Source organism: Vidua macroura, chromosome 4, assembly GCF_024509145.1.
Source record: "Vidua macroura isolate BioBank_ID:100142 chromosome 4, ASM2450914v1, whole genome shotgun sequence".
Lineage (NCBI taxonomy): Eukaryota > Metazoa > Chordata > Aves > Passeriformes > Viduidae > Vidua > Vidua macroura.
In genome coordinates, this window is record NC_071574.1 from 2621005 (window position 1) to 2648273 (window position 27269).

The 27269-nt window shown below is 43.3% G+C and overlaps 2 protein-coding genes and 1 long non-coding RNA gene across 3 annotated transcripts in view; 1 reads left to right on the plus strand and 2 right to left on the minus strand.

The window, feature by feature from the left end:
- Window positions 1-11612, plus strand: part of LOC128806639 (uncharacterized) — a 16492-nt gene extending 4880 nt beyond the window's left edge. The window contains exon 3 of the long non-coding RNA XR_008436890.1: window positions 11483-11612. This is a non-coding gene — a long non-coding RNA (uncharacterized LOC128806639). The remainder of the gene's footprint in view (window positions 1-11482) is intronic.
- Window positions 3223-12137, minus strand: NAAA (N-acylethanolamine acid amidase). Its single transcript, XM_053976359.1, has 11 exons — window positions 11934-12137; window positions 11638-11802; window positions 10040-10166; window positions 9198-9288; window positions 7390-7466; window positions 6746-6918; window positions 6367-6429; window positions 5750-5816; window positions 5245-5273; window positions 4270-4366; window positions 3223-3531 (listed from the first exon to the last, which is right to left on the minus strand). Exons 1-10 carry the CDS (start codon window positions 12101-12103, stop codon window positions 4291-4293), a joined length of 1038 nt encoding a protein of 345 aa, XP_053832334.1. The 5' UTR covers window positions 12104-12137; the 3' UTR covers window positions 3223-3531; window positions 4270-4290.
- Window positions 12138-12623: 486 nt separating this feature from the next.
- Window positions 12624-25426, minus strand: SDAD1 (SDA1 domain containing 1). Its single transcript, XM_053976250.1, has 22 exons — window positions 25244-25426; window positions 25047-25151; window positions 24798-24896; window positions 24578-24688; window positions 24028-24099; window positions 23841-23941; window positions 23509-23566; window positions 22606-22680; window positions 22133-22234; window positions 21835-21904; window positions 21337-21440; window positions 20612-20669; window positions 20015-20073; window positions 19607-19683; window positions 19203-19300; window positions 18729-18805; window positions 18242-18374; window positions 17265-17362; window positions 16604-16800; window positions 16035-16119; window positions 15486-15647; window positions 12624-14011 (listed from the first exon to the last, which is right to left on the minus strand). The coding sequence occupies exons 1-22, from the start codon at window positions 25331-25333 to the stop codon at window positions 13961-13963; spliced, it is 2082 nt and encodes a 693-aa protein (XP_053832225.1). The 5' UTR covers window positions 25334-25426; the 3' UTR covers window positions 12624-13960.
- Between the last annotated feature and the right edge of the window lie 1843 nt (window positions 25427-27269).

Consider the following 27269-nt stretch of genomic DNA (forward strand, 5'->3'; position numbering starts at 1 on the left):
ACATCCCCTGAGCACCAGAGGTAATGTTTCACAGGCAAAAGAGAGCTATAGCAGCCAGAATCCATGCACTTCCTGAGCCACTGGGTAACACAGTTCTTGTAACTCTTCAAACACAAGCAGAGGACTTGCTCAATAACACCGTTTAGTACCCCGTGAAATTCAGGCAAGGAAACTTTGCACAAATCCACTTGAGTCAATCACCCCAAAACACAAACAACAAAAGCCTAGGTACATTTCCTGACTTAGCCTAATTATTTGAATTTCTCCAAAACCAAAGGAACAGCATTCTGAATCAAATCCAACACATTGAGAACTTGTGAACATCGTTGTCCATGTGGTACTCAACCCAGAGGACGTGTCAGAAGTAACTCAGCTAATGTGAAGCCTGCTCCTAGGAAAGGTGACATTTCATGTATCATGAACAGGATGCCCACTAACCTGAGAGTTTTATAGACATTCCAGCCATGGACAAAACAGGTGAAGGCAACAGGAGGACATAACAGACTAGAAAGTTTACTAGGGAAAAACCTAAAAGATATGTTGGAGGGAAACAAATCTTAAGTTCTGCCAAAAGAAAAACAGCAAGAGTTTAAGAGCTACAGATTAATTAAAAAACAATTAAATACTTCTCCCAAGGATAAAAATGCTAGCTGGCACTAGGGAAAGTGATGATCCTACCTTGCCTCAGAGTAAATACCTATGTACGGCCCACATGCACATCAGAGCCGGCACCACTAGTAGCTGCCAACAAGATGGTGAAGTGTGTTTTATTTCAAACACACACCCACACAGTTCCTGCAGTACCAAAAAGGGGAATTACAGACACAAAACTCCCAAATGCAGTTTTATACACCTTGGTGTACAAAAAGGATATTTTACCTCAAACTTTAAGCTATTACTGAACACAAAATTCTGTTGCAAAGAATTGAAAAGAAAAACGCAACTTACCTTGCCAAGTCCTAATTTATGGATTTGTTGAGATAAACACAACTGAAGCTCTCCACTTGATAAGTTTTGGTTGTATTCAGTACCCAAATGATCAATGATTTTTGATGCTATTTTTTTTAGTTACAGATGCAAAATCTGCTCCTCAGAATCCAAATAGTAAAGTAAGGTGTTCCCTTGGGCAGGCAGCACGACAGGCCATGTCTCTGTGCACGTGCAACCCAGAACTGGTGCAGACACTTTGATTTATTTACTGCCCAGTTATGAACAGACTTAAGAATCTTCTACCATGTGACACTTAATAAAGGCTACAGATCTCAACTGGATTAGGATTACTCAAGGGATTATGAAAGAGAAATACAGCATGTTGGCCTCTCTCGTCCTAGGAGTCAGCTCTTACACACTTTCAAGCTGCCCTCTGCTAAATACAAGCTTCTGGAGGAAAAATAATTCAAGGTTTCACCCCTTATTTGTGTTGGGTATTTGTGTCAAAAAGTATTTGGTACTTTATAGCTAGGGAATCTCTAGTGCAGAACAGAAGGGATGTGGAAAAAGCAAGGATAATTTATCTCTTTTTATTGCTTCACAATTCCAGGGCTTGAAAAAGCAGGAAAATCACTGTTCTTTCCAGTCTTTAGAAAGTGTACATACAGAGCAGATGAAATCTCTTACAGAAATATGATCAGCAAGCTATTCAAATACCTAGAAATGAAAAAGCAATGACAACAAAGTCATAGAACACCAGGCTACAGAAATACTTCCAGGATGTTTTGGTCCAGTCTTTCTTGGCAAATACTCCCACAAAACATGCAAACTTACCAAAAAACTCAATCACTGCTACATTTTAATGTTTCCAGCATTAAGACGGTTTTGTTTAAAGTATTAACAATCGTATCTCTGCATTTTTATCAAACTTCAGTTCTTATTCCAAGTTAGCTAGTCACAGGTTAAATTATCTAAGTTGTAACATATATCACTTACCAGTTGATCATTATTCATATTTTTAGCTTGTTATTAAACTAAAACCAGGAAGTTATACATCCTTCGGGTTAGCAGAAAATCACTGAAGGTGGTAAAAAGACTTTATTTTGTTGGCAGCCTTGTGTTGGAGGGCTGGTTACCACAGAAAATACAAGGCTTTCAAGAAAGTAGTTTATAATGGGGAAAAAAACCTCATAACTCCAAACAGCTGCCAAGCCACAAACACAACAGTGGAAGCAAATTGCTTCTTGAATATTCCTAGGAGCTAACAACATTCCAGTTTGTACACATTGAAACAAACATTGGGCAAAACTTATATACCAGAGCATCTGGGCACACCCCTGCCAGAGGATCATCAATGTAATGCTGCAGAGGTCAGGATGACTACACAAAGCCACACCTGTAAGGATCCTGTAGCTGTGGGAGGCTGTTATTTAAAGAAAACCTGGTGGGATCACAAATCACTGCCTACTCTGTGAATTAAAGCAATGGCATCCTGGAATCTCAAAAAGAGTGAGCATTTTAAAATCTTGCTCCAGGAACTCTTCAGATTTATTATCTGGCTGCTGTACATCACTGTCTAAACTGGGTCAAGGCAAAGCTTGCAGCACTTATATCCAGGCAGGAGGAGAGGATGCAGGTAAGTAGGTTATGAGACTCAGCACAAGGAGATAAAGGGCCCTCAGCTCCAGAAGGTACGCTCAGAGCAGTTTGCATAACCAGTGCACACCCACCACAGCCAGCATGGCATGGATCTGGAAGTGGTGCTCTGTCACCTTCACACAGGTGACATTTTATCCAATGAAGAAGGGCACTTGCCAGCTTTACTTGAAGGTATCCACTGACCTTGACTGTTCAAATCCCTCAGTATTTCCAGAGTACACCTAAGTGTCTAAACTCAATATACAGTCACAGCACCACCTGATAAAAGCCCCACTGCTCTGCACTGTCAATCAAGATGTTAACTTTTACTGCAGGTAACTTGAACAGAATGCACAAAAACAAATTCAACTGGTTTTTAACCTCACTGCTACCCAACACAACCTCCTCTCATCTACCAAGGATAATGGGGCATTACCACAATTCCTGAAACAGCTCCTGATTTCTGATAAAATACCTGTAGTCTACAGCTGTGTATGCTACTGACTGCTGCATCTGCCCCTGCTAGGCCCAGGATCAACAACTCCTCATAGATGAGGGAAAAGGATGATGACCTAGAAGTAACCCTACAAGCCTTCATACATCAAGCTATGAGCTGAATATTTTTATTTAATTATTCCAGACATACAGGCTAAGTAATTTACAAAATGTATTTATTAGTCAGCACAGAAGTACATTGCAGTTGCACAACTCATACCAAAAATAATACAAGCCATTTTTACCCATCAACATCTACTAGAGCATCAATTAAATTACAAGACATTTCAAGCTTTCATTACAGGTCATTAATAGGATCACCTGCAACACTGTGAAGAGTTAACAAATCACTGTTTCCTGAATGGTTCACATCATTGATGAACCAAAGCCACTGTATTGCTCCCAGGAGTGATCTTAAAAGCATATGTTAGTCTTGCACAGCTTCAGCTTCTCACACAGTGTGTTGAACTAGAAAAACAGGCAAGAGAGCACAGGTTTGTCCAGAGTTAAGTGAAAAACAAGTTCTATGCAACCTCTAGAAAGAATCATTCTTGCTAAAATCAGTTCTGATAGAATTGCTACAAATATAACAGCAATAATATTTTTAAAACATCTTTAAACTGGAACACAGCTTCTTATGTCTTGCCAAGGCCATGCAACCAGTTTCTTGGCATAGAAATTCTCATAATATCTCTCTGAAGCTGTCCCGCGAGGCACCCTGTGAGCTCAAGAACTTGGACTTACTCTGCACATTCACAGGACAAAGCCCCCAGAATGCTGCTCACATGCAGTAACTGGTGAGCAGCCATTACCAACCAAGTCTGATTTTCCTGGTGCTAAGTGCACCATCCCCTCCTGCTGGGATTCAGTTCCTTCTGGCAGGCTTCCTATTATCATCCACCTGGAGACAAGCAAGTTCCATAGTGGGGCTGGTAAAAATAGACAAAACATTCCCAGAGGCAACATCTACCTTTAGATTGCAACTTCTATCCCTTCCTCTCTGATCAAAACCCTAAGATATTCTCCAAGAGTTTCACTAGGAGAGTCAAGATTTAACTCCCTCTCAAACAACAAGGGAAGGTATTTATCCAAGGGCAATAAACAAGCAGAATCAGGAATTCAGACTGGGTCAGAGTGCCACTGCAATGCTTTGTCCCTCAGTGACTTTGCAGCTGAAATGTTTGTGTAAGTACAGATGCCACTTACACCTGTGCCACTTCCACCTCTTCACTCCCCAGTTCTCATCCACGTCTGGTACCGATCCGGCTGCGCAGCACTCATGACTGTGGTGTACACTGTATTACTGGCAGAGAAAGAGCAACAGAGCAAGTGAGTGACATCCCAAAGGCAGGAAGGGGATCTAGCTAGATAGGGGATCCATCTAGCTGGCAAGGCAGCAGGACAAGTATTTATGGAAACAAATATTCTGCTTAGATACAGAAGGATTAGGAAAAGAGACTGATTAAATTAAAGACTGTGGGCACTAATTTTTAGTGTTCTTTCCCCCACACAGCACAATAGAGGAACTGTATTAAACAATTGATACTGTATGTCACAGCTGAGATTAATCTTTTCCTTTCCTCATTACCTCACATCGACAAGGCAGAGGAGAGGTAGAGGAAGCCATTGCCAAGCTCCAATGACAATGACTGATGCAGAGAATATGACCAAGCTCCATGTAAAAGTAAACCATAACATGATAACTTGTAAAAGTGCAATTTCTGGAATGGCATGGAAGAATGGTGTACTGAAACACATCTCTCAGAAATCCAGTAAATGGTATCTAAAAGCTTTATCCCACTTCCTTTATTACAAATTAATCAAAGCTCTATCAGAAGCTACTGTCAGTGTTAACATGAACCCGAAATTTCCAAAAGTGGGCAAAGGAGTCCGTGTGACACCCAGCTGCTCCTCCAAAGGCGTAATTTGTTTCACTACTCCAAAGCAATCTCCCATTACCAGACTGAGCCCAAACAAATGCAGTTCCCTAACTGAAGTGGTAGACACAAAAGGAATGGTGTTGTGGAAGTAGAGGGTCACGAGCACAAGCCAAAAATCTAAGCTGGGAAACCAAAAGACTCAGACACATAAGCAAGATCCTAAAGAAGTTTGTGGTGTACTTTCAAGTGCCCTGAGGCACAGCAGGAGGCACAGATCAACATTTCTCAATCTAATACTTACTTGTTTAAGACTGGCTTCACTGACAATACCTGTACAGAAAGTTGGAAGAGTTGTCATTTGGGGAGATAAAGAGGAAAGTAAATGGCTATTTAGAAACAGCAGTAGGATGAAGTTATGAAAGGAATAAGATAAAGTCAAGGACTTCCTGCCTTTTTTAAACATCAGACCATTTTACAGAAGCACTTTCAAAAACGCCCTCTGAAAGACACTCCAATTCCCAAAGGTCACCATTTCTAATACTAAGCGTCTGTGCTTGAAATAAGAAACTGCACTAAAATGATGGGATTCACCTCTCACACTTCCCACCTGAACTGGTAAACTGTTACAAAATGCCTAAATAGGAGTCCGGAAGCATTTTGAACAACTTTCAGTCTTCAACCCAGTAGAGATAGCTGTGCAGTAAAACTTGTTCCCCACAATAAAGCTTTTACATCCCTGATAAAAGAACACTTCTGCTTTGCAAAGAATTTGAAGAGCAACTCACAAGGCAGAATTTGAGAAATACCTTAAAGAGTGTATCAAAGTTGATGTTGTGCTGTCCAGTAGCATTGAGAGCTTTGACGGCTGCAGTTCTGTGGGAAAGCAACACATTATCAATTAAACACACTTGTCTATTCCAAAGGCTACAAAGCATCAACACAAGCATCTTACTAAAGGCCTTGACATTGCAATGCCTGCCTTGGTTTAAAAAACCCCAAGTTGTGTGACTGGATCTCATGTCAGTGTTGAAGTTCCTGTTACTACTCCATTGAGTACACACCAAGGAGCCTGCCAATCCCTTTTTGCACACAACCAGCTTAAAAATCCCATCGACGCACCTTCCTAGTGCCATCCAATACTTTCGCAGTGTTGATCTAAGTCATTTATCTTCTACTAAATTTTGCTTTCTGAGCAAGTTTTTGGCCTATGCATTATCTTCACAATTTTTCATCCTTTACACTAACCACTGTCACACCCTTTCCTCTGGCATCTGAAAATATTGCTCTGCACCATAGGTACTCCCTTCAGAGTGGCTTTACAGGAGCTGAATGACCTGCCTGCTCAAGGAGCAAACACCTGCCCATACCTCCAGCCACTTCTGCAATATGTGTTCTCTCCCCACAGAGTTTCCAATCAATTTACCTGCGATCGTCAAAAGGAGGAGGGGTAGTCCAATGATCATAGTTTGTCTCCACACGGAACCACCTGCAACAAGCATAGAAGCAAACAAAAGGTGAATCAGTAGGTAATGCATCAAGTCCAACAATCAGTATCCCTATATTGCCAAAAGGAAACAACTCCCTCAAAAGGCAATTCCCTCTGTTTCTGCAAGTCCAAGGGACCCAAGCTGGTAGCTGTAACAGCCTTTACCATGAGCTATGGAACACTGGAATGGGGTGGGTGACCTCTTCTGCTGTAACCATGACCAAGAGGTGCCCCAGATCTCTCAAGGAAGTTGTGCCACTAAGTCACTTAGAAGGGAACGTGAGAAGCAAAAACCAAGTAGATTTTTCCTACTTACGCTCCACCTAAGGGATCGAGAGGCCAAAGATCTGCTGGCCCTCTTCTATTTCTTGTTATGACCATGCCTTCTTTAGGTGAGACGCCTCCTACAATATAGTAAACCTCAGCAATGATGGGAATGTCAGCCAGTCTGAGAACAGCAGACTGGAAGTCCTCTGCTTCGCTCAGGGTCTAACAAAAAAAGGACATGACAGTGAGGTTAAGCACAAAAACAAGCACTGGGACATCTTCAAAAGATAAAGGTCCAGCTTTTCTGAAAATGGTAATTGACTCTAATGTGTACTTGAAAATATTAATATAACAACATAACAAAACAGCATAAAATAACCCCAGCACAGTTATTCACCATCTAGGAGTACAGCTGTCTTAACTGGTTATGACAAATCACAGCTAGTTGAAACACTCCCTAGGAAGCAAGTTTTGGCACAGCTTCTCCAGGACCTTTGGCACTGGAGGTTGCCCTCCAAAAGGACTGGAATTGCCTCATTACTGAATACAGTCCACACTTAGTTTCTCCTGAGAAATCCATTTGCTTATTGAGTTGCTAAGTCATCTGTGCCACTAATTCTAATTTACTAGGATGTTTAATTAAGGACAAACATGGCATGGTGGTGAAATACAAGATCAACTCAGTGCACTTACACGTCGCACAAGCCAGCTGACAGGGTAATTCCTATTGAGGAAAGCAGCTATAGCATTTTCCCACCATCTACCACCATCTGGGGAGAAAAAAAAAATCACTATACATGTAATTTATATACAGTGAGATAGGGTAGGTGCCAATCAGCACTAAGCATTAACATTTTACAGGAGAAACACCAACAAGGAGCACAACCTTCAGGTGAAATATATATAGACAATATAATTCCAACTGACAGCCACAGCAGCTGGATTAACACCCCTGCTTTCCAGAAACCATCTCAGACCTGTCATGACAGGAATGATAATAATCACCTCATTACTCATCTTACTGAAATACTAGAACAGGAATAATTTCACAGAAATAATAAAACAGCTAAAAAAGAGGTAGTGCTAGTGTTTGTTACTGGGAATAATAAACAAAGTGCAAAAACCAGAAGGCCGAGTTTGTTACTATTTAAACACACTTTGCAAAGCACAAAAAAAAACCCCAAAAAACCAGTTTGCTTGTCACTTGATAGACCCTGATCTAGTCATCCTACTTCCCCAAGAGCCACATGCTCATTTCCCTCTATTTGTAGTTCAGTTGCAATGAACTGAAAAACAGCTTTCACTTCAAATAAGCCAGCAAGCAGTCAACAGCAGCCCACGGACAGAACTGCTGCATGCATGAACATAGGATGTGGAGAGACATAGGACTTGTGATACACAAGATTTCCTCAATCAGGCCTTTCAGGAGACTCAAACACATAATACTTGCCTTTAAGCTGAACTAAAAGCAGTTTGTCCCAGTGAGTATTAGCCCAGGACACTCCAGTTTGAAAGCATTAAGTAACTACTCTGGAATCAGAAGAAGCGTGTGCGTAAACTATGGAAAGAATTTAGTGAATCCAACAAGGCAGCATTAGCAAAGCAAACAGGAAGCATGAGGTGCAAGTGCTTCATAGCAGAACCCCTACTCAGGGATAATGTACTGGTGGAACACATACAGTGAATATTGTTTGCATAGCTAAGGAGTTGAAGAACAGATTGTTCAAGATTAAAAAGGAAAATGCTTATCACCATCACAAGGGAAAAATAAATGTTTTAGATGTTGGTTCTGAGAACACATTATTGCCAGTTCTAACAGTCACCTAATACAGAACAACACATTATCAGCCTCTTAAAAGGAATAAAGGGGAAAGAAATGGAGACAACTTCCCGAGCTTTGAGTTGGACATAACTGTCATTACTTGTGAAACTGAAGCCCTTATGAACAAGGCAGTGACCTTCCCCTGCCTTCCCCACTGCTACAAGCTTTAGTTCTCAGTAGTGGCATCTCTCAACTCTGCTCTACTACTGATCTTGCTTAACTGCCTTTCCAGTGTCTCCAGGCATTCCCTCAAGGCCTGCTGCCTTTCCCCTAGATCTTCCCCTTCTCTATTTCCAACTGCTTTATGAGGCCAGACAACCATGGAATACAGCAGAACCAGGAAAGGAGCCATTTCTTCACTGTCCAAACTGCATTTGTTATCTCAGCCACCTCCAATGGTGTCTCTTGACCAGACCACATCTTTTACAGCATTCCCAAGGCTTTCCCCATCCTTTGACACTTTCAGCTCAGGTGACGCTGCTGACAAATACCTTCTCCTACACAGCAGCCAAAACCAGGCATGTGTGCTTTCACTCCTCGAGGGCAAGACAACACATTCCACTTCAGATCCTTTTTGGCAACCTTAACCTCATTGCTCCCTCCGCGAGAAAAAGGCCAGGGCAGGCAACAATCAACAAAAACAACACACAACATCTACTATGAAAGACACTTCCTTTACCTCGTTCATCTCCAGAGATGGTGAACTTGTGTGGACTTTGTCCAGTCCATAAGCCTACATAACCAAGAAATGTGGTGCCTTGGTACGCAACCTGAAAGGGGGAAGGAGAGCAGTTGAGCATTCCAGAACAGAAGACTGCTGGAATCTGCAGCTTGTACTTCTTTCTATACCTTTCATACCTACATTACTATAGCACACCATGCCTTCAGTTACAGGAAAACATGCCAAGTAAATTAGAAAGGGACTCTGAGGCCTCAAACTCACAGCATTTCAGTTGTTTGTGATCACTGACAGCTACAAGACTTTTGCTCAGGTCGAACTGCCAAGCAACAAACAGCAACTTTTCTGTTTACAAAATGGAGACTAATGAACATTTAAAAAAAAAGACTCACAAAACTGCACTAGCAACTAATTGTTTTTTGAAAATCTTTGTCTAGAAACACACTTATTGGTCACAGACATTCACAAGGTCTAAAGAAGAAAAAAAAAAAAAGCAGCTTAGAACTGGTTCCTACCAAAACTGATCTCTTTGCCATATTCCCTAATATCTCATTTTCTTTTTAGCATCTTGATATTTCTTTCAGCATCTCGTAGAAATAATATCTTCAATACTAGATTAAGCTGTTCTACATTTTCCAGTCCATCACCATAAACTGGGTGCCCAGAAAGGAAAGAAAATCAGCATTAATCCCACACTGCTGGAGGATAACTGCATTGCTCTAACAATCCAGTATATTTGGGATGGGAACCCCATTCCTACATTAAACCCCCCATCTAAGCAGCTATGGGGCTGTCCCATTCTTCATGGAACACCACCCAGCCACACCAACCCCAGACCATACCTGCCCACCCTTTATAAACTGCACATCCAGCGTGATCTTGCTCAATATATCGACAAAATCGTAATCCAGGTTCCGACCGTGGTAAATGTTTCCTTTGTCATCCTGAGCCACAATGCTGGTACAGAATCTGCAAACAGAACAGGGCAGGGAATGACTGAAAGCACAGCTCTGGCACTGCTTGCAATGTTCTAGCTGAAGGAGCTCAACCTTTCAGTAGTAATTGAGTTGATGCTCTGCTAAGTGCCATACAATGTTACCATACAAAGAGGAGTCCAGTACCACACCACAGTCCACAGCAGGTCAGAAATTATAGGGCAAGCAGAAAGCAGCACTTCCACTTGAGACAAATCATTATTTCATTTCACTTTTGTAAGCCATAATGAAAAGCTAACATCTGAAAGCATCCATAAAGTGTCACACTTCCTGCAGTTAATTCTTATGATTTCATTTCCATTTGGACTGTCTATAACTTGAAGTAGATAAGTTCAAATTAAGTCCCATCAATAAAATTGGTTCACGTAGCAGCCATTTCAATAACAGACTATTCTCTGGAGCAGGAAGAGTGCTCTTACTCCTTGTGTAACAAGTTCGGTTTCATTAAAACAAGTTTTTTTGGTGGAGTATATTGCATTAGCAGGAAATTAACTTATTTTCTCTGTAGTTTTGAGTTGGTCATTTCAGTGGCGAATAACTCTGCCTCTCAAAAGCATAAAGGTAAACAATTCTTCACGTAAGTAGCCTATTCCCAGTTGATGGGGGTTTTCTAGTATCCAAGCTAAGAAACTAGATTTCAGGGATCTCACCAGGACAAAGTATGACAAGTATCCTCTGTGAAACTAAAAGAGCCAGCACTTAAACATATCATATTCAATATTAGTCCTTACTAAAAAAAATATATATAAACTGAGTACTACACACTAAGAAAAAAAAAAAATCCAAACGCAAACAAGGAGCCACATGCTTTGGTATTTGCTAAAATGTATATGGGGAAATATTTTAGGATCTCCAGACGCAACACCAAGTGTTGATTCTTCTCCTGCACCGTGTTTCTAGAGCCAGAAGAGACAATGAAACTCAGTATTTTTTCACTGAGATTTTGTTTGCTGCCATAAAAATACTACAGTAATTTTCCACTGTTCAAATCGGGAAGTGATACTACGCAGCCATTGAACTTTCATCCAGAAAATAGTTTAGTAGTAACTTTCTCAGATAAATGAGAGAGCAACTAATTATTCTAGCCTCCTTTCTGGCAATTTTTAAGTGACAGAGAACATTACATCACCTTCAAACATAAACGATCTCTACTTTTGGATGGACCATACCTTACCAGCAAAAATGATTTTTGAATTTTAATACGTTTACATATAGGTACATACACAAAACTATGTCAGATATTACTTGTACTTCCCAATAGAAAACATAACCGTTTCTCGTTCCATTCAGCATTCAATCGGCCAAAAGAGAATGAAGCCTTCCGGCTGAACAGATGAACTGCTCTCAAAACGAACAGTGCAAGTAACCCACCACGTGCCTTCTCCCACGCTGAACTGAAGCTCTACGCCAACCTGTACGAGACCATGTAAGTACTGGACACTTACGCAGTGGATTCGTAGGCAAAGTTCAGCAGGATTCCATCTCCGAGATTGATTCCCAGTGCTTTGCACATCCCCGCAATCTCTCCCGCGAAGGGCTGCGGCATGAACAGCTCCAGCTCGGCTGCTATGGGCTGGATGACCTGGTGAACCCATTTCGGTACGCTCTCGCTGCAAGACACACCCGAGGGGTCAGCCGAGAGCGCGCCAGCGGCTCACACCGGGCACCCCTGCGCTGCTCCATCAGCCCTCCCGGCGCGGCCCCGCTTGTCCCCGCTCCCCGCCCGCCCGGCCGCACGCACTCGATGATCCGCTGGACGGCGGCGCGCAGGAAGGCGGGCTCGAAGTGCCGCAGCACGGGCAGCCAGCGCTGCTCGGCCGGGCTGTCCAGGCTCACGTTGCAGCGCAGGGGGGCCGCCGCCCCCGCCGCCCCGCACAGCAGCGCCAGCAGCGCCCACGGCCCGCAGCCCATGGCGCAGGATGGAGCGGCAGCGGCGCCCCCGGGCCAGCCCGCCCTTCCCCGCGCCCCAGGGCCCGCCCCGAGGCGTCACGGCCCGCCCGCCCGGAGCCTGCAAGCCCGCTTCGTCCCGTGAGACACGGGACCGGGCAACCACAGCAGCAGGTAACATGGTACCGGGTAACACGTGCATTGCCCCGGCAGCGCTGCTGCTGGGCACGGTGATGAAAGCCGGTCCAACACGGTCGATTCCATACCGAGGGCAGAGGGGACAAACGCACGCTTGGCCGAGCTGTCAGCACGCTGGCTGACACAGCACAGGCAAGGCTGTAAACAAGAGGGAAACAGGAAGAGACTAGACTGTTGTCCGCGGGGGCAAAAAATTACCACTCTTTTAGTGTCAGAGGTTATTAGTTTCTGGACACATGCACAAGGAAACAAACTGCTCAGCAGAAAAAACACTCCCACCACAGTACAACTGTGGTTTAAACGCTGTACTTTCTTTCTCCTCCCCCTACCTTTGACTCCAGCCCCTGCCCCACACTCCATCCCAACAGCACTCCGGCTGTCAGCTACACGAGCTCCTCCACCTGAGAGCTTAACCATGCTCCCTGCTGAGTACCAATCCCTGCCCTTCCCTCAGCAGGAACATACAATTTGAATAAAGCAGAGAGCTGTAAAAAACAAACAAACAAAAAAAAACCAAAAAAATCACACACCCTACTCTGTCCTTCTCGCCCTTAAGCCTCTCTACGGTTTTTTTGCTCTAGGAAGCAGTGTGACAGCAAAACAAAATCCATACAAGAAAGAATTAAAGTTATCACAAATACATATTAAACAAATAGCTAAGTGAATTCCCACATGGGATATGAACATTAATCTGGTTTCCTAAGCAGAATGGAAAAAAGCACCCCCGCCGAATGCATTTCCATTGTACTGTGCATGTGGCACCTGTTTCTGCACCACAAAGAAATCCATTTCTAACAGACTTTGAAAAAGGACAGTATAAATAACTGAAGTTATAAATAGTTTATCAACTCCATTAAAACAGGTGGCTGGGGAAGGTACAAAAAACCCATTAATGGTCCCAACAGAGGTTGACACTAAAGCACAAGTTCAACCTTAGACAGAGAATCCATACACCCACATGATTTTTGCAGGTACTTGCCAAGACACATTGGCAAGTCCCACCAGAAGGCACACCACTATAGGAAAACATTCCTTTTTTCTCTGTTATGTGATGCTATTTTTGTATTTAAATGGCAACAAAAAAAACCCCCATCTCCCAATACACTACCTGTATTTGTCTTTTCCCAGTAAGCTGTAATGAACTGTTCTTCCCCACAACACTTGAATTAATTTCACCTGCATCACAGATTAAGTTGGTATTATTAAATTGGTCAAAGCCAGCTGCTCAGACAAAAGTTCACTCCATCTGTACAGTCACTCACCTAAGACAGGCACAGACACTAACTATATCCACATGCTTTACAGACTGAGCAGAGAATTCTTTTTTCTTTTTTTTCTTTTTTTCTTTCTGTTGCTTAGTCATTAATTGCATCAAGTAGAATTTTTACCATACAGTTGTGTATTTTAATACTTACACATACATAAGTAAATTACATGAAATAAAAATATAATTGCCTTCTTCCCTAGAATGCTTTAAAAACAGATTCAAATCCACCATGGATTAAGGCCTGTGTCCTATTGATGCAGTATCCATCAGCTTGCAAGAGCTCCATTTGCATTTCCAAACAGATCAGAGCTAAATCCATAAGGCACCACAGTCCTCCTTTCCCTCAGGGTGATGGTGGGTGCAAGTCAGCATCTCCAGGGTGACTTCTCCAAGGGTGATGAAGCTCTCTCCAGCATTTATTTTAGCAGCTGTTTTCTCTTTTTCAGAAGTGCATCTCTAAGAGCCAGCTAACCACAAAACAAGAGGCGAGTATTCAGTTAAGGAGCACAGTAACTGAGAAAACACCACACTACTACATCAAAACTCTGTTCAATTTCTTTAACCTCTGATAAAAACTCCAGGAGCTCATCAGCTCAAGCTGGGAGCAGCAATGCAAATGCTAACAATTAAGAGTGGCAGAAACACTGGGGTTATGTACCTAAACTCCACAGTACAGTTCAAGAGCTGGGCCTTATCAAATCATACACTATGAAGATTAGAACAAACTATTCTACTGACTCACTTCAAAGAGAAGAGAACAAGAAAGTTACAGTTCCACAGAGAGGTAAGTAAAACTGGTGTTTTGTGAAGGAGTATCACAAAAGGGGGAAGAAGGAATTTTTATAAATGCCATTATCACCCTAAGGAGATATTATTGTACATAAAACATGTTTTAAGCTAGTAAAGGAGCCAGCTCTGGACTATAGCAAGCAGGCCATTTTATCTTACCACTAAAAAGTGCAGCAGAATGCAGCAACATACAACTAAGATCCTCCAACCCACTCTAACAGGAAACCGACTTTCACAGGAAAAAAAGTATGAATAAATGCTGTTTAGCCATTACATTTGAATTTAAAACATTAATAAGGACAAAATCCTTCAAGATGTTCTTTTAGAATAACTGAGCCAAGTATAACTGTAAACAGCAGCTTCTTTAAAAGTACCTGGATTGTTCACTTGCAAACTATAGTGGGTACTTTGAGAGCTGGTTTCAATGTTGTCAGCTTTAATTGAGGTGAGGCAGAATGATGCCCAATAAACATGTACAGAGGACATACACTAGTACTAGTCCACATCCTCCTGATCAACAGAAAAGCTTCAGATATTCTCTGCTGAATCTACTAATAGTTCCTGTCTTGCCCTTCCTAAGGCAAGAAATTGCTGACAAATATAATTTGGATAAGGTGTATGATCCTGGAAACAACTCAAAGTTCAAGCAGAATGCAAAGACTTGCACAAAACACTATCTGGGAAGAAAAAACAACTGGACCACTGGATTATTTTACGAGTTTCTTGAACTCATTTGGATGAGTTGAGTTAATAATACCTTGTAAAACCCTAGACTGGCAGGGGCTTCACCACTGAGAGCAGCATTAGTGTCAAACTACTGTTTAACTGAAGTAATGTTTTTCAAAACAGCAGCAACAAGTAGCTAATAAACAGCACTTGCATCTGTTCCATTTGTGACAAGCTATTAGATGACCTCTAGGCCAGGACAGATGAGTCTGTGATAGAACAGTGTCAAGAAAAAGGTCAGACTATGGAGAGTGAACCACAATCTGCAAAGTAGCTCTTCCTCTGGGGCAGGACTCAGGCAAGCCAAGCCACAGGCTTTCTCTGAGTTACAGCAGCAGCACCTCAGGCCAGAGGGTAGGCAGCACCACACCAGTACCACAAATTACTGCTCACACTGCTCCATCCATCTCCAACGTGAAACATTACCTGTTTCTCCCTAAAGGAACGCTTGTTCTTGGTCCGGACACTATGGCTGTATCTCATCATCATGAAGTTCTTGTTCTTTTGCTTTTCTTTGTTGGAAGAGCTGGCAAATGGATTAATTTTGGTTTTCTTTTTCACAAATTCTTTTCTGTCTGTTTTTCCAGCCTAGAATAGACAGTGCAATAGAGCAACAAGGGGTCAGTTTCCTTCACCAATTATCAACATCACCTGCCTGATGGTAACAGGTTCTATGGCACTAACAACAAATCTGGGTTCAGCATGACTTGGTTCATACATGCCTTCTCCCATACAGGCTGTATTTGTTAATTCACAGTGAAAATTTGGTCTGTTTGCATTTTCATGGTCACATGTGACCAGCAGGAGACTGTTTATCTGTTACATCCAAGATTCAACAGCAAAAAACTAAAATCACCTCTCAAAACCCACACAGCAGCTGGGCTCCTACCTTAGATATGCAGCCTCAACATTTCCTCCTGCACAAGACAAACCCAAACCCAGAAGGACAGGATACAGGACACACCAGTTCCTCACCTTTGCAGTTGCCAGTCTGGTCTCCTTGTCTGACTTGGGCTTCTTATGCAGATGTTCAATATCTCTGAGTGAAAGCAACTCCCCCCTACACACAAATCCAATAATGGTCACCACACAAAACTTCAGCTGGTAAGGAAAAAAAGATGCCCTCTTCACCCTTTGTCTCTCACCCATCCTAGGCCGCTGTCTCACCATCAGTTTAGACATAGACACTTGTTGTTCCCTTCAGGCTGCTCCTCGTGCTTGGGATATCCATTACAAAAGTCACCCACTCATTTTTCCAAGTCCTTTTTTCACCAAATTTTAGAAACACTGGAGCTATAACCAGGCAGCTAGCGCTACAAAATGCTCCCTCTCATGCCTCTTGGCCTGAACAAGTCAAACAGTCTCAGAGCTTCCACAAGCTTTTTTCCCCCAAGTATAACAAAACAACCAGCCCAGCATGCATTCTAGGCTCTGGCTGTCATGAGGGAACACTGATCAACAGCAGAGCTCTGTGCTCTACTGCAGTGAAGAGCTGCATCAGTCAAGGATAGGTAAAAAAACACCCTCAACAGCCCATATCCTACCTGCCCTCCTCCTCCTCCTCATCATCTATTTCAATATATTTCCGCTTTGCAGCTTTGCCAGGTGCAGAATTAAGTTCTTTGGAAAGCTGGGCAAGACGTATTTTCTTGAAGTCTTCCTGAGTTAGCAGCCTACTTGTACTGACTGCTGCAGCTTTGGCTTTTCGTTCCTCTACAGGCATACTTTTCACTTTTTCTGCCTTTGGAAAACAAAACAGTACAAAAGAATCAGAGCTTTGCAATCCACTCCTGTGCCACAATCCACGATCCTTGCCTCCCAAATACACATCATGCAATGGCAATATTGTTGGGAAACGCTACAACCAGATGTCAGGCTTTTTCCTTTTTCTCATATGCAACATCTAGTGTCTGAATGGAGTACCCACACACCGGATTTTGGGAGTGCAAGCTCTCAGCTGATTATCACAGCTCTGAAGGCATTGAGCCCTGAGATATAACTCCTACTTCTCTCCTCCCACCCTAACAGCATGTGTACTTCAGCAGCACTGCTGACAGCACTTCAGCCTCACTGCTTCAGGACAGCTCGCTCTGAAGGCCTGGGTAGGTATTTAAGAGCAGCTATGTGAAGGTGAAGAGCAAGATAATCTGGTCTGTGATTAACAAGACTCATAGGTATTTGGCATAGAAGAGACTTGGAACTCACTACTTGTTGCTGCTCCTCATCTGAGGAGTGATGCACATCAATCCATTCTCCATCGTCATTGTCCTCCTCCTCACTCAGGCTAGCACTTTCCCAGCCATCTGCTCACAGAACAAGTACAGAGCTGTTAACACAAACTCATCTTCACTACCCAGATTGGCAATAATTGATGCTTGGATCACCTGCTCTTGCTGCCTTTCCTTTATTTCATTTATCTCCTAACTACATTTTGCCCTGGGACACAATCCATGCTATGCTCTGCAAAGCTCAATTCTCATCTCCAAGGCAAGATCCTGAAAACAAGGTGCATTTGGGGCAGCCTGAAACACCACAGAGTTAACAGACACTGATTACGCTCCTCAGTAATAGTGCTTCCCCCTCCCAGCCACCTAAACCAAGAAGAGAAGTACTGTGCTTCATAGCTGGATTAGTCAAGACAGTCACAGCACTGCTCTTCACTGCCGTGCCAGCAAGCCCAGTGTTACAGTGATCACTACACAGCCTGTCCCATCAGGGCCTACATTCCTCCAGCACAGCTCCTGCAGCATCTGCAAAGCACTCAGACTTCATTCGCCAAACTCTGCCTTGCTTTTAACGACTCTTCCATCTCTTTTCTGACTCAGGCAGGGGTTCCAGGGTGCGTAAAGCATTTGCAAAGGAACTGAATTAAATAAGCCAAGTATTATATCCAACTACTATTTTGGTGCTCTGTAATAGTCAAAAGGTTTTATTTAGGAGAAGCTGAACACAAGGTTCACAGCTGTACTGTCTGTCCCTCTGCTTCCCATCTCAGTGTGTATCATAAAAACCAAAACAGTACCAAACCTCACTGACAAACAGCACTTACTCAAGGATGGACATGTGCAAGCCAAGGCACAGCACAGCAGAAAATGAAATGCACAAAAACGAGGTTCCATGTCCACATAAGATCTTAGTGATGGTGATGCCCAAACCAGAATTTTTAAAGAAAAAAGGCCAACCTTCCTCTTGGGCTCCTCCCTCTTCCTTTTGATCCTCAACCTCCAGCACTTCTGCTCCTGGAATGTAGTCTTTGGCATCCAGTTCTCCATATTCATGAATCCTAGCTTCCACCGAGGCCTCGGTAGGCTTACCCTGTACATTAACAAAACACATCAAGCAGACTGCTATTATAACATCCACCAGTCCATGAAAATACCTGGAAGAACAGGAGGGTGTGGCTCCAAAGACCTTTCCTTACTTCATGTGGCAGAGTTTAATGACTCTGGTTGAATACATCTCGGAAAACAGCTGAATTTCAGGAGCATGACCTAACCATGAGTTAGATGACTGAACTAATGACATGTGGATAGCACACCATGTCCAAAGGCAGAAGGCAGAGGAACAACACAGACTTTACTCCACCTTCTCAAGAGGATACTGAGACCAATTCTCATCATTTTTGAGCACATCAATTTTTAGTGCGTGCAAAACACATGAAACACTTACCCTGAACTTTTTCTGCAGCATCTCTGGATTCAGAGAGCGGAACAGGTGGATCAGAGTTCTTGCAGACATCATCACATCTACCCAGAAAATGAGAGAGTCAGGAAAAAAGCAGAACTCTGAGCAAACCAAAAGCTCACAGAGATCACCAGCATTTACAGCTGACTCATGTCTTCTATGAGCTTACAGCTCCCTCTGATTTCTCTGGTATAGAACAAAGCACTTCCTCAGGGCTAACTCTTCTTAACAATCCCTTCTCTTGCTTTATTTTTGTCCATTAGTTCCCCTGCCATAACTACCCTTGACTGTTTTGTCTCCCATGGCTACACACTCCAAATAGAGAGATGTAACCCAAACACTCAAAGTGGTCTCAGCCCTTAAAAACCAATTAGGACAGCACCCCCATGAAGGCTGTAACTGAAGACCACATAACACAGGAAAAAAATGAGTTTAAAATGGTATCCATGTAATATTTACTTTTATTTTTATGCGTCTTGTACTGAACAAGGTCTTGGAGCAGATCTTCAGTCATGGCTAAGGGACACCTCGCAGTGATTTCTTTTATTGCATTGATTCTAAAAACAGGGAAAATTAATTATTTTCTCAACACCAGTTAGGATAAAGTGCCACTTACAGACTGAATTTTCTGAAACTTGAAGAACCTTATACAGCATTTATACAACATCCAGTGTAAGAGGAGAAAACCATCATAAAATACTCCCAGCAAAAATATACAAAGTTGAAGCTAACATACTTTTAACTCAAGCAGCTTCTTGAAAGCATGGCACAAGTAACAGGAGTAAGTTGCATGTTGTTTAAAAAAAATACGTATTTTACCACATATTTGGAGTTTGACATGACTCATACAATTCTGTACCCACCCTACAGTCATGACCTCCCCAGAATTCTTGTCTGTGACAAAGTTGTTGGCAATGGTCATCAACACTGACTGGATAATCTGAAAATAAAAAAAAACCCCACATATTTAATAAAAACTTAACACAGGTGTTATTAACAGATACATCCTTTTTCATAGAAAGACACATCAGGACATGTCAGTACAGCCCACGAGTATTTTCTAAACACAAATTTTACTGCAGAAAATAAATATCTTTCTGCCCCTGGTTTTATGAAACAACACCTCAGAACTTGCAAAAATTGCTGCAATTACCATAAGCTTTTCCAACAAATCTGACCAATTCTTCTTCCCCCTCCCCACACACACACTCTGTTGAAATTTCATGCTGCCTTGCTGCCCATTTAATATCCATCACAGGTACAACACTGACCTCAGGTGGTACCAGCTGATGTGAAGCCTGTGCAGCAAACAGAAGAATCTTTGTCACTTCTGGAAGAAAAAGAGGAAAAAGATGCCAAAACTTATTGCTGCAGCTTGCTACAGCCAATAAACACATCCCTTAAAACTCAACAAGCTGCTCAGTCAGGCCCAAAACCATTCAGCCTGAACTTCTTTGGGACAACTGTTTCTCCTCTCCCACCAAGCATTAGGAACTCCTGTGGCCTCCACCCAGCCACAATAGCCAGCTGAAGCAAAAGGAAATGCTCCAGAACTGCAGTTAAACCTCAATAAAAGGAAGCAGCATGAGGCAACCATGCTTAGCTTAGCTGGTCAGGATTAGGGACTCAGATTCTTTTTATTCCTTTGCTCAAATCCTCAAGTAAGGAGCCCTGAGTGCACGCAGCCTCCACAGAAGTCCAAAGCACTTGGCACTTCCAGCAGTCACAGATTTGTACATCCTTTGTCCACACTGGACTACTCCCACTTCCCACCAAACCACTGCTACCTGTCTGTTTTCAATGCCACTTTTATCAAATGTCTGTACGTGAGACATGAGAGATCAGCAGTACCTAGAGTAACTACTTACCCCTCTGATGGGGCTGGAGGAACCTCTGAACAAAGGGGTAGAAATTAAACAGAAAAAGCTGCAAGGCAAATTATGACCTGTTATCTTCTTGTCTTTGAACTTGAGATCACCTTCATAAGATGACACATGTTAAAACCATCTCATTCTAGTGTGCTCACCAAATGCATCAGATTTTAGAGCAAAATGTTGTCTCCTATGTTGAGTTTGATATTTGTGGGACAAGGAAATGAATTGCACGAAGATAAATACAGCTGCAGTCTTTGCACCTGGTCCTTACCATTTAAATCCTTATGTGCTCTGAAATTGCCCAACTTGGACTGGATTACTCTTCACTTAATTCAGTGCTAATATTTTATTACTGGGTAGTTCACATAAAATCCTCCACGTGCAGTTTCCTTCTTGTTCAGCACCACCTGACTGAAAACTCTGGTCAGCATGAGCAGCTTCCCAGGAAGGTCTTGGAAGCACCAAGTTCTCCTCTGTTCTTTAGGTTCAGCTCCCGTATTCCAGACCAATAGCTTCCTCTAGGAGAGCTCACTTAGTATCACAAGGTCTGTACCACTGTGCCATTCCATGAGTGTACTGGCAACTCCCTGACCATCCCTACACGCTTTTGGACATACAGAAAAACTAAACTTTACTTTCCAGAGGCACAAGGCCAGAACATGCCCAACCAAACCAGGCTCGTTACCAACAGATCACCATAAAGTCACCCAAGTACATACCTCATGTATTCCAACAAGCCTGGATATTAGGTCCATGAGCATCATCTTCACTTCAAATCGCTCCTTGCAGTTCTCCAGCTGCTTCAGCAGTTTCTCAGCAAAGTCTGGAAGAAGCAAAATGGTTTTGCAGAAGACTGAATGAGCACAACACACAACTCAAATGGGATTACAGTCAGAAGAGGCAGTTTGATTTCTTCTTATTTTCAAGGCCCAGGACCCTTTCACAGAATAAATTCAAGGTGACCAAAGCACATATTCCAATGGGTTATTTCACTTCTCATGTGCCTAAAAGGCCTGCTGTGCACAGGTTCAGCAGAGGGAACCAGCAGATGCTCCCCAACACCATAAGCACTGGGTCAGCACTGAAAACTATGTTTAGATACATTTTGGGTTGATCTGAGAAAATTACATCCCCAGAGATTCACTGGAACAGATGACAACCAAATCGAGTGCTGTTAGATTAACACAAATTGCACTAAGAGTTCACTGCACACTCACCTTGGGGATCATGAATCAAGTGAATGGCAGAGAAGTTGAACACCTCTGGCTTGCTCTTCTTTTTCTGCTTCTGCATGGAACCAAGAGTAAAAGACATTTTTCTCTTTTTCTGAGTAAAGTGCTTCAGTTTCAAGGTTGCTGTCAAAAGACTGCTGCCTCATCAAGAAGATTTAAAAATTATCCTTGTTTTCAGCCACACAGCAATATCTGCCATCTGCAGCTAAACAAGCAACAACAGGACTTCTGTAGTAGAAGGATCAATCCAAGGTGATGGGAAGCCATACAGCCCTCTCCTCACCTTGAGGACCTTCATGGCTTTTTCCAGTTTCTTCTTGCGCTTGGTGGTTTTCTTGTTGGTGGCATAGCGCATCATCAGATCTCTGGCTGTGGGGCCATCATCCTTGGGGAAGGAACACAACACTCAAGTAACCCAGGCTTCAAATGGCAATCACAAACAAACTACCAATAGTTTTCAATACCACATACTCTGAAAACTATCCCCCTTCCTAAGTGTCAGAACACATAGGTACCAGCATCTATAAAGAAGAGCTTAGCATTTCTCTTTTAACAGACAGCAAAGACATCCTGCCATCATTTGGGGCCAGATGTCAGACACTGAAATTGTGAACCACAGAAACATCTGGAGACAGCTAGACGGGACAATGAGTAGCACCCAGGCAGACAGATCAGCAAAGCCAGAGTCACCAAGATAACAGAACCAAGAACAGGTCTGAAAACCAGAGAAGGGAAGTATTTGGTCACAACACCCACCTCAGACTCTGACTCACTGCCCTGTTTCTCATCCTCATCTTTCCCAAGGAAGAACTTCAAACCAGCAACTAACACCTGAAAAGTAAAGTGAGATCATGTGGGACAGAGTTTACAGCCACCCTACACCCACACCTTAAACTGTGCAAAGACTTAACCATTTTTTTTAATAGGCATGGATCTGTTCAGAAAATAAAGCAAGTTACAGCCTGAAAGCCACAAGTGTTTTACAAACGCAGACAATTTTAGCTGCCCATCATCCCTCAGAGGCAATCAGAACCACAGAGCACCTGAGCTGCTATGATGCCAAATTCAAAGCTGCCAACTGTCTTTTTATCATCCTGCAAAATCATTTCAACACAGTTACTCCATGTCAACATTGTCAGGAGGCGCTAGAGAGGTGAGAGCCATGGTGATGCTCAGAACTCTCAGCTTACATTAATTCATATCATTCAGCTGGTTAAGTTTTTAGTTTTGGTTGGCTGACTGTTATTGAATGGAACCACTTTTGGACCTTCACAGGGTAAAAACTTGTCTCAAGCCATAGGACAAGTTTTTAAAGCCTCCAGAGCCAACGCAGAAGGCCCAATATTCAGTCAAGCCCCAGGCAGGACAGCTGCTCTCCTCAGTTAACCACAGGCTCACAGTGCAGATATTAAGGAGGTGATATCCTGACAGCCTGTTCTAAAGAGCAGTGAAAAGAACATCCACACTCCCCGTACCAGGCTACACTTGTTATAAGATAAGCTGCCAAGCTCCACCTCCTCTCATAAGGGCTGTTTTGAGAATTAAACGAGCAACAGACAAATCAGTCTAGTTTGTTTGCTATAACAACCTATTAAGATGCAGCCACATGAAGGTGGCAGCCAAGGTAACATCCAGTGTGTCAGTGATTTCTGCTCTCACCTTGGTCACTTTGGAAAAGCAGGCAGTTGTGATGACATTGACTGTTTTGGCATCATTCCTGGAAAAAAAAAAACCAACCACATCTTATTTCAAGTCTAGCAATTTCACCTTCTCAGAAAACTAGTTCTCAGCAAATATTTAAGTAACTCATTTCACATGAGACATTATTTCTTCTCAGCTAAACTCCTTGCACAAGTTACAACTCCACTAGGCTACAATTAGGAAGTCATTTAAGTCACTATCTCCTGCATTATGTTTTGCACCACATGCCACAAAGGATGCCCGTGTGCCCCACAATAAAGGGCAAATCGACACAAGCCTGCCAGACCCACCAAATATTCCTTCTGTAAAGCTCTATCATCACATCCAGAGATATCTTGGCAGCAGTGGGATTGCTGTCTCTCAACATGGTGTACATGAAGTTCTGCAGTGCCTACAAAACAAGTTGAAAAGATACCTTTAGAGGTCTTCCACAACAGCCGGTCAGGTCAAAGGACACGTGGAAGCCAAAGCACCTACCGTGTTCACTTTGTTGTTCTTGTGTTTAGCATTGACGTTCTTGATGTCCGTCACAATGTGAGTGTACAAGGTCTGCAAGTGGAGAGATGACGGGGAGTAACACACAGAGGAGCACACACCCTGTGACCAAGCACTGACACGGGGCCCAGCCAATCACCTCTGAGAACATCACTGACTTAGAGCAGGAAAAACAACAGGAAAGCAACCTATGGAGACTCATGCATTTGAAAACCATATTGAATTCACAGTACAGCAAGGCAGGACAATGAACAGCATCAAATATTGATTCAAATCCTGCCCCTGCCTCATTCAAGCCTGTTCTGACAGCCAGGTTTTTCACCTGCAGACACAACCAAACTCAGCAGCAGAACTCAGTTATTCATCCAACACTGAGCTGGAGCCCTGCCTCCAGCACTGACTGCTCAAACACCTAAGCTATTTTAAATGCTACTTTCCCAACCAAGCAGAGAAGAGCTGCTTATTCTGGCATCACCTCTGGCAAGCTGGACAAAACCCACTGGAGATGCAGGTTTTTGTCAGCACACCTTACCTTTCGTAGCAGTTTATCATGGCACCGCAGCAGTTGAAAGAAGAGCTCCAGCAGACTTGTGGGATTTATTAGATTCTTGTTTCTCAACAGGATCAGAGCCTTACAGAAGGTCTGCAAGAGAACCCAAACTTCACATTGCTCTCCAGCTTCTCTTTATTGACAAGCAAACCCGAAGCTCTCGGCTCACACCAAGGGCAGGGTGAGCCCGAGCCGGTCTCACCATGCGCAGGTCGGGGTCCAGGACCGTGTGGTGGTAGGAGAGCAGCTCCTTCAGCTGCTGCGGGAAGCTGGCCATGTGCTCGGGGTAGCAGTGGGCAACCTGCAAGGGACAGGGCGAGTGAAGGTTCTAGAGCACACCTGCGCTTACCTCACAGGCCTGGCAAGCTTCATTGTTTGTATATCAGTAATAGACACGGAGGCCGGTACCAAGCACAGGCTGCTACAGCCGGGCTGGGGCCCGGGGGCTCACCTGCGCCAGGAACATCAGCAGCTCGGCCAGCTCCTTACTGGGCTTGTCCGGCTGGAAGGTGAAGATCTCCACATGGGACTGGTAGTGGTGGTACTGCTGCAGGAACTGCACACACAGAGAACAGCGGCAGCTGAACAGCACCCGCCCGTACGCCGTGCCCGTCGCGCAGCCCGCCCCAACCGCTCCCTGGTCCGCACCTCTTCGGTGTAGGAGGTGGGGTCGCGCTTGATGAGGTTCTGCAGCTGGGGCAGGTTGCTGGGCAGTTTGTTGCCCTGGCGGCCCGACATGGCTGCGGGCACCGGCACCGGGAGCACAGCACACGAGGGCTCAGCTGGCCGCCGCCATCTTAGCCCGCCCTCGACGGCCGCCGCCGAGGGACAAACCTGTGCGGGAGGCGCGCTCCGTCAAAGCGCCCCTTGGCGGCGGAGCGTCTGCGGGGAGAGGCGGCTCCTGGCCGGCCCCGCTGCCCTCGGGCCGGAGGCTGGGACAGCCCTGCGGGGTTAAACACAGAGAGGGGCACGGCACGGACCGCAGCTGCCCCCGCCGCAGCACTTCAGCCGTAGCGCTCCAGCAGAGCGCTCGCTGTCCTCCCCTCCCAGCTACTTGGAGAAAAGATGCTTCTTAGTGCATCTCAAATGGTCACTAGAGAAGTGGTCAGCAATAGAAGGGAATTCTCAGAGAGGAAAAATAGTTAATTCTTATTTAGTCTTTTTTAAGTTTAGCTTTTGATGGAGAGAATAGAAAGCTGGTCTCTTCATTTGCTTAGCTTATACTTCCTTTAGGCAACTACTTATTTACACTGTAGAAGAGCTGTCATTCCTTGGTACAGTTTACTTAGCAAACAGTAGTAAATAAATCTCATCCAATAAATGCTCTTAGGTTCAGCCAGACAACATCTATCAGAATAGCATCAAAGCTTAAATATGGTACAGTCCAAAACCATTAACACAACCTTCCATTTAAGTCACCACTACTATTACTGAAAGGTTTTTCACTCTGTTGGTGAGAATCTCAGAGCCAGCTGCAACCACCTAAGCACATACCTGCTACGAGGTTACCAGTGGCAGCCTGAATAGACCTGCTCACATGAGTTTGGGTTTTCCTGTACCCATTAAAGCAAGAACAGCACATCCCCTTCTACATAACTACACAGCCCACAAAAAAAAAAAAAAAAAAAAAAAAAAAAAAAAAAAAAAAAAACAAAAAAAAAACAACTTGGGGAGCAAAATGACTGCAAAGGAAAGAGAAAAATCTATTACCATGTCCACAGAACAACAGCAAGCCCTCCACCACCAAAAAAATTCAATTAGCACTTTAATACATTTACCTTGACAGCTATTTATTTGGTTCATTAGCATCCAGACCTATTTAGCCTCTACTTGGAGACAGCTTAACTTTACTGAGCACTCCAGCACAGCCCTTAAATGATGCAGCCAAGGAGCCCACTTGACCCTACACCCTCCATGGGCCATCCCTATCTCAGTACCCATAGCTCCAAGTACTGCAAAACCAAAACACCACTACACAGGCTAAATTCGACCTAAAAAGCAGAAAAAGAGCTCAGCTTCACACTGAACTGCTCCAACACAGGTAAGTCACCGACTGACTACAGCATAACATTTGCAGTTGAAGTGAGAAACAGCCACACTGCTTAAGAAAGGCATGGAGCAAAAGAGCCTTACCCACACTCCAAAGTAAAACACTAAATATTCATTATCTCTAAAGGAGCAAGCCTATCACTTAGATTTCTACAAAGGCAATTAACAAGGTTAGACAAACAAACCAATTCAGTTTAATTTCTAGCAAATAGAAATCTTCTTACTAAACAACTCTTACTCATTTAATATTAAAAGATGTTTTATTAAACAGCTAGCATGTAAAAGAAAATTCCCAACCTTATCGGCCCTTTATTGAAGTTTTTTACTTAGGAAGCCACAAAACTGAAATACCTATACATATTAATATCTAATTCTCATACAAAAAGTATTTACAAAACTAGCCTTCATAATTAATTTGATTTTCAGTCAGCATCTTAAAGGAAAAAAACCCACAAAAGCAAGCAAACTGATTCAATTAAACAAACAACCCAAAGGTTTCCTCATCATCATCTTTATTACTCCTAAAGGACTAAGTGGGGGCCCTGGTGTGAGCATTTATACCCCAAACCTGTTATCTCCTGCACACTGATTGGGCTGATTCCCATTGCTAATTGGGCCAGGAATC

Bases quoted from the DNA above. Each gene is read 5' to 3' on its own strand.
- SDAD1 (XM_053976250.1), bottom strand. From the start codon at position 25,333: ATGTCGGGCCGCCAGGGCAACAAACTGCCCAGCAACCTGCCCCAGCTG. The intron at 22,235-22,605 runs GTGGGTGTTGTG...TCCTTCCCCAAG, and splicing joins GCAGTGAGTCAGAGTCTGAG to GATGATGGCCCCACAGCCAG. The intron at 19,301-19,606 runs GTGGGTACAGAA...CCCTGTTTTTAG, and splicing joins GGGGAGGTCATGACTGTAGG to AATCAATGCAATAAAAGAAA.
- NAAA (XM_053976359.1), bottom strand. From the start codon at position 12,103: ATGGGCTGCGGGCCGTGGGCGCTGCTGGCGCTGCTGTGCGGGGCGGCG. The intron at 6,430-6,745 runs GTAAGTAGGAAA...TGCTTGTTGCAG, and splicing joins CTCGATCCCTTAGGTGGAGC to GTGGTTCCGTGTGGAGACAA. The intron at 4,367-5,244 runs GTAAGTATTAGA...TTTCTCTGCCAG, and splicing joins GTGAAGCCAGTCTTAAACAA to TAATACAGTGTACACCACAG.